Below are 6,045 nucleotides of genomic sequence, written 5' to 3'. Positions count from 1 at the left end.
TTGTGGGGGGCAGAGGGCGAAATCGGGTTCCAAAACTTCGTTCGTAACTTTGTTGGTGATTTTTTCGTATTAAAAAAATTTCGTCTAGCGGGAGCGATGTTTTCAATGCTTGAAATTTTGTATTCGGTTTGCATGTGTTTTATTCAACTACAAAACTCGTTAAAATATTTAGTACGGATTGTTTAAATTTATGGAAGCATTTCATTTTTATGATTTTCTGGGAGGCTTTATTAGTTAAAGCTTCCATATTTTGTTATCCGCAAAATAGTGGCTGTTTCATGGAACAATTGTAAACAGCCATCTGTCCTGGTAGACCTTGCAATATTTATGTACGATGTTATTTTGCTGCCTTCGTGGAATGATGGGGTTTGGAGTGGATTGGAATGGAATATAAATTGCACTGATTTTCATAATCACCACTATGGAAGCATACGTAATTAGTCAAAGTTTGTGTGTCTAACCACAAATGAGGTTCAAGTTCTACACATTAATTCTAAGAACCATGCAAAATGCACGTCAGTAGTACTGACTCAGTACCAGTTTGGTGCTTTTGTGTTTATGTAATTTTCTCGAATGTCCTCTTTGACGCATACCAACAAATATTTTCGTGGTCTTGTCACAGGTGTAATCTAAATAAATACATATCATGGAGAACAATACATATAATAACCATAGTCTGAACCAAGAGTTATTCATTAATTCATAGCAAATTAATTGCAATAATAATTAATTTACGTTATGGACCCAGAGTTACGATACGTCGAATGGATAAGAAAGTCAGTGTTCTAATCGTTACTTTATGGGCTAAATAATTGTGTGAATCAATTGTCATTCATCTCGCTAGTCAAACATTTTCATCATCAATGAGTCATTGAGCATCCGACGCTAAACAAAAATAGTTACTTTTTACTCTGACAATAGAGAAGTGCCGTTCGATGAGCTACATAAATAAAATAATATGCTCAAACTAAATAAAAGATCATGTGTCTAACAAAGTTAACAAACACACTTTTATACTAATATGCAAATATGCATGAACTACTCATAGCAAAGTTGTGTCATCGCGTTTTGTAAAAGTTGCTCTGTAGGTAGTGTGTCTGTGTTTTCTTACGAAATCTTAAACTGCAAGATTTTTTTTTCGCCAAAATGTGTGATTTGTGTTTAGGAATTTTGCTAATAATTTTAGTGCAAAGTTCAACTAGATTTTCCATATCAGCAGATCATAATCATGTCGCTGAAGCTGAGTGTGCAATTCTCAGTGTTTATGACAAACGAAACCAATCAGTAAGTCATAGTTCAAATGAAGTTGAACAGCACTGTAATCATCGCAATGTCACAATTAGCTCAAATTATCTCAGTCGAGCCGATTTTCTGTCACAAGTATTCGGAACATGTTTTATTCATGGAAATAACCTCACTATCAATGTCAAGGAGAATTGTGCACTTACAACGAACATTGGAAAGGAAGAAGTGGTATATGAAACGGGAAGCCAAAATATCGTTGCGATTTCGGTATTTTGATACTATATCAATTTAATACAAAATTCTGTAACCAAATTTAAAAGATCTAAAGCGGAAATGTTTTCAATATTGTACAAATGTTCTTGTATTATAGAACTTGTCGTCCTTTGTAATAACCTCGTGTCAATGTGCCCAGTTCAAAAATGGTTCAGAGCTGGTTGGAATAATATTCTCACCATACGATAAACATGCTGTGAAGTGCAAGGATACGGACGAAACTGAAAAATCTTGTCTATATCCGGACCGAAAGAAACATGTCAAGTGAGAATTGCATGCATCGGTTCCAAAACTATTTTTGCGGTTGAACCAATCGTCAAGTTATTACAAATTGACGTTGTATTTATGCTCGTAGTTGGTGGGACTATTCCAAAGCAGAAATAATGAGACAATTGGAACTCGTTGCAACGGAGTTCAGGACGATATCAACGTATGGAATTGGAACGGGTATTACATAATATGCAAAAACAAGCAATTGTTGTCACATTTAAATTAAGGAGGCTGAATGATATTGATCTATTTAAAATAAAAATTTATTTGGAAAAAGTTGCCAAATCTTTGGAGCCGCCAGAATTTAATCATGATTGGCGAGATGGACTCCCGATCGCTCAAGTGCCGTTTAGCGTTGCCGAAATAAATAAGGATGCAGGATACCACAAATTAAAGATCATTGTTGGAGCATTCTCTCACGAGTCGTACACCAGTGAACAGTTCCAAGCCGAGGTTGACAACGCCGTGATGGCTGCAAAAGATGCTGAAAATTCCTTTCCTGGGTCCATCTCTGGGATTTCGATTCACTTCAACGTGCTTACCATGCAAACAGAAGAACATGTGCGTCTCGTGCAAAGGAGTATGACCTCTGCTCGTGGATACACTAAAACTGGTGGGAAAGTTGGGGTCAGATTGGAAGAATGCGACCTTGCTTTCAAGGAGCTTTACAACCGGAGTGAAGAATCGTTGGTGAAATATGGTGTAAATTTATGTAGTATGGCAGTCGGGTAGACGTCTGATTTATAAATTATTACGTCTTGTATGCACGCAGGGCGAGGTTGTATTGCAAACCGTCTGACCTGAGCTGTACCGCTGATCGTCCGCTTTTACTCGAACCGATACTTGAGCCCCTCGTAAAAAATGCTCATTTCGTGATCTGTTTTACACGCCCACAACGTCAAATGTTTTCTGCTAAAAACCTCAAGTTGACAATGAGTGAAATTACGGAAAAACTTGGTCATCGATTGGAAGAGGTGAAGAAAGCATTATTGAAAGTCAATCCAAAGATTGAACTCATGGTTGAAACTGGCTGGCCAAGTAAAGGAACAAGTTCGAATGGATCCCCAAATTCAGTGAAAAATATGCACGAATATTGGGCCTACATGATCAAGTGGGCCGTAAGGCAGCGGCTAAGGATTTTTATGTTTGAGGCATTTGACGAGCCCTGGAAGTCTGATCTGACCTTGTCAGGACGAAATGTAAGCAATGGTTTGTGTGGGTCGGAGGATCACTATGGATTATGGAGAAGAAAGGACAACTCAATTCCGGCCGAGTATCAAATGAAGGGCGGCTCATTGCTGAACTTTACAGTTTATGATACAAACTACACTCATTCTATAATCGGTTTGTAATTATACTTACATAATCTTGAAAGCGATAAGATTTATGTCATAAAAGTGTATGCTAAAATGACGCGATATGTACTTAGAGCCAGGATTTCCTGAAGGATGCCAGCTTGGTAATACTTAATTGATGCATTGATAGAATAGCATCAATCAGAGTGAAAACAGCAATGATTTGCATATGCAATATTTCTTTTTAGAGGAAAATGTAGACTCACCTCGTGGAAAAGTTCTAATAATTGCGATAAGCATTACTGGAATTGTGTTTGGTTTAATGATCTTCGGGTTGGGGTATATGGCTTTCCGCTTGAAACTTATGAAAAAGGTAATTGTAAATTACTTATTGAAATTTCAGATTTTGAATGATGTTTTGAAAAAGTGAAATGATGGGTATTTTGTTATGACTTTTATTAGAATTCCCATCTACAACTCAGCCAAAAATATCTAGAAATATTCCTGCATGGAAATGAATCTGGGGGCAAAGAAAATTTGATAGAAAACGACGACTACCAGATAATTGCGCTTCAATTTCCATACGACAAGAGGAAATATGAATTGGCCAAGGGAAGTTTTAAAATAGGTACTTAACACACGTACACATTATAAACATTTTCACAAAAAAAATAAGTAAGTGCCGTGACATGATTACTTACGCAAAAATATCAAGATTTAATTTAATGTTGCAGATTTGTCTAATCCAATCGGAAAAGGCCAGTCAGGAACAGTTTATCTTGGGCAGATCGATGGATACCCGGGACCCATCGCTTTCAAGTCCTCTGATAGCTCAAACAGTATTCTAGACATTAAAAATTTTCTCTCTGAAATCAAAATTATGAGTTACATTGGGCACCATGAAAATATCGTTTGTCTAATTGGAGCTTACACTGAGAAATTGGAGAGAGGTGTGGTTTGAGATATTTTATTTTTACAATCAGAATAGGCAAAAGTTGAATTATAGGTTGATTATAGGTTCCCACATTGTGTAGATACAGCATTATTTTAAATTATAGTTCGTTCTTTTAGGTATTGTCAATTTGGCTCTCGAATATTGCGTTCTTGGAAGCTTAGATAAATTTCTACTGGGGAAGGGCCAGTACGCGTCTCATGAGTCGACCAGTATCAAAGAACAGTGTGAAAATCTCAACTACGTCACAACAGCCTGTTTAGGAAGGTATCCAATAATAACGCAATTCCATCTATGCAGTTGTAATATTTTCTCCATTTGAATATGTTTGACCGTAATAATAATTTTTGTCATATTGTTACTTTTTATTGTGAAGCCAGTCGTCGTCTTTAGCATCCTCGTCAGATCACGACGACGAAGAACAAGCCAGTAGACCAATCACTTTTGATTTAATGACCATGTTTAAATGGAGTTACCAAATTGCAAATGGGATGGAATATTTGGCAAGTAAAAAGGTAAATGAGTCAAGATAGAAAAAAAACTATAACTGACTATATGATTATGTAATGATTATATAATGATTATATAATTGATTATTGCATAGTTTACATACTTATTAATATTCTGGAAACTGTTTAGGTCGTCCATGCTGATCTCGCATGTAGAAATATTCTACTAACCAGTGATATGACCATTAAAATTACCGACTTTGGTTTATCCAGAAAGTTGTATTCTGAAATAACTCCAGCGTTGGTGTTTGAGTGCGATGTTCCCCTCCCTTGGCGATGGTACATATTTATGTTAAATATTTATATGGTTATTTCTTAGTAAAACTACTACACTAAATGAATCTCATAAATATCAGTAATTTGCTATTTAAATACTAATTTTCTCTGCATATTTTGGCGATATCTGACTAGGATGGCTCCCGAGAGTTTGCGCAAGCTAGTGTTCTCAACAGAGAGCGACGTCTTTTCCTTTGGGGTAACCATTTGGGAAATCTTCACATTGGGCGACGTGCCTTTTGCTGGTTTGACATTTTGTAATCAGTTTGTAAGCGATTTGGAGGGGGGAATGCGACTGGAGGAAGCAAAATACGCAACCGATGACTTGTACGTATTTACACAAATGCATACATATGTTCATTACATAAAAAATGAGCGTACTCATGCGAGATATAATGTAATTGAAATACAAACTTGTTGATGTCCTATTTTGCAGACTTGATCTTTTGGACGAGTGTTGGGCATTTCATCCAAATGAAAGACCTAATTTTACAAGGTTGAAGGAGGATCTGAGCCGTCTTTTGTAGTGTTATCTTTGAGACATAATATATAATGGTTTTCTACATTAGTTAGTTTTAAGTACTATAATTAAGTATACATCCTTGTACAAATATAGTGAAATATCCAGACTAGAATCAATGCATCTTTTCTATTTCTACACGTACAGCGTTAGTAATTAAGTGACACATTATCTGCATTTGAGTGTTCTGTTGGCCAATTTATTTATACATAAAAGTAGACTTCGCCATCATCTAATCTTCAATAAAATGGATGCAGATTACAGACTGATCAGACAAAATAAACATTTTTGATATTCACATTCAATAGAAATGCATCACACGACTTTACAATCTTGCACCACCATTGGCGTTTTCTTTTTCGAACCCGAACCTCCTCCACTCCAGTTCTTGGCGTTGTATTTGCAGTAAGGCTTATTCTTGGCGGCGTTATTATTATTTAGTGTAGATCCTGAAGTGGTTTCCAAGTTATTGGCATAATCGTCTAAAATATGGTCATAATGTGTATTTTCACTGATATAGTCTGCATCGTCTTCATAAGAGCCTTCGTATTCATCATATTCGTCGTCATCCTCGTAGTCATAATTTTCATCATACTCTGCATTCGGGTCAAAGGTGATGGGTTCTTGTTTATACTGATACCGAGGGAGGGCCAAGTCTTTCGCATCGAGAAACCGAGTTTCAGGACATGTTTCAAACACATCCTC

At 36.4% G+C, this 6,045-nt stretch overlaps 1 protein-coding gene across 3 annotated transcripts; it reads left to right on the top strand.

The window, feature by feature from the left end:
* Positions 1-535: 535 nt before the first annotated feature.
* On the top strand, positions 536-5,623 carry LOC110844319. Of its 3 annotated transcripts, XM_035844661.1 has the most exons (15): positions 545-1,284; positions 1,344-1,512; positions 1,616-1,782; positions 1,874-1,965; positions 2,066-2,474; positions 2,561-3,132; positions 3,218-3,247; positions 3,332-3,456; positions 3,546-3,711; positions 3,818-4,033; positions 4,155-4,302; positions 4,412-4,550; positions 4,675-4,823; positions 4,956-5,147; positions 5,257-5,623. In XM_035844661.1, exons 1-15 carry the CDS (start codon positions 1,229-1,231, stop codon positions 5,345-5,347), a joined length of 2,721 nt encoding a protein of 906 aa, XP_035700554.1. In that variant the 5' UTR covers positions 545-1,228; the 3' UTR covers positions 5,348-5,623. The 3 variants fall into 3 exon arrangements, 2 of the variants coding, with proteins under 2 accessions (XP_035700554.1, XP_021946188.1); XM_022090496.2 differs by having other exon boundaries at positions 545-1,512; XR_004833171.1 differs by lacking the exons at positions 4,956-5,147; positions 5,257-5,623 and having other exon boundaries at positions 536-1,512; positions 4,416-4,550; positions 4,675-4,816.
* Positions 5,624-6,045: the final 422 nt, after the last annotated feature.

The sequence above is a fragment of the Folsomia candida genome, unplaced genomic scaffold, assembly GCF_002217175.1.
Source record: "Folsomia candida strain VU population unplaced genomic scaffold, ASM221717v1 Fcan01_Sc001, whole genome shotgun sequence".
NCBI lineage: Eukaryota > Metazoa > Arthropoda > Collembola > Entomobryomorpha > Isotomidae > Folsomia > Folsomia candida.
This window is presented reverse-complemented; position numbering and strand designations above follow the sequence as displayed.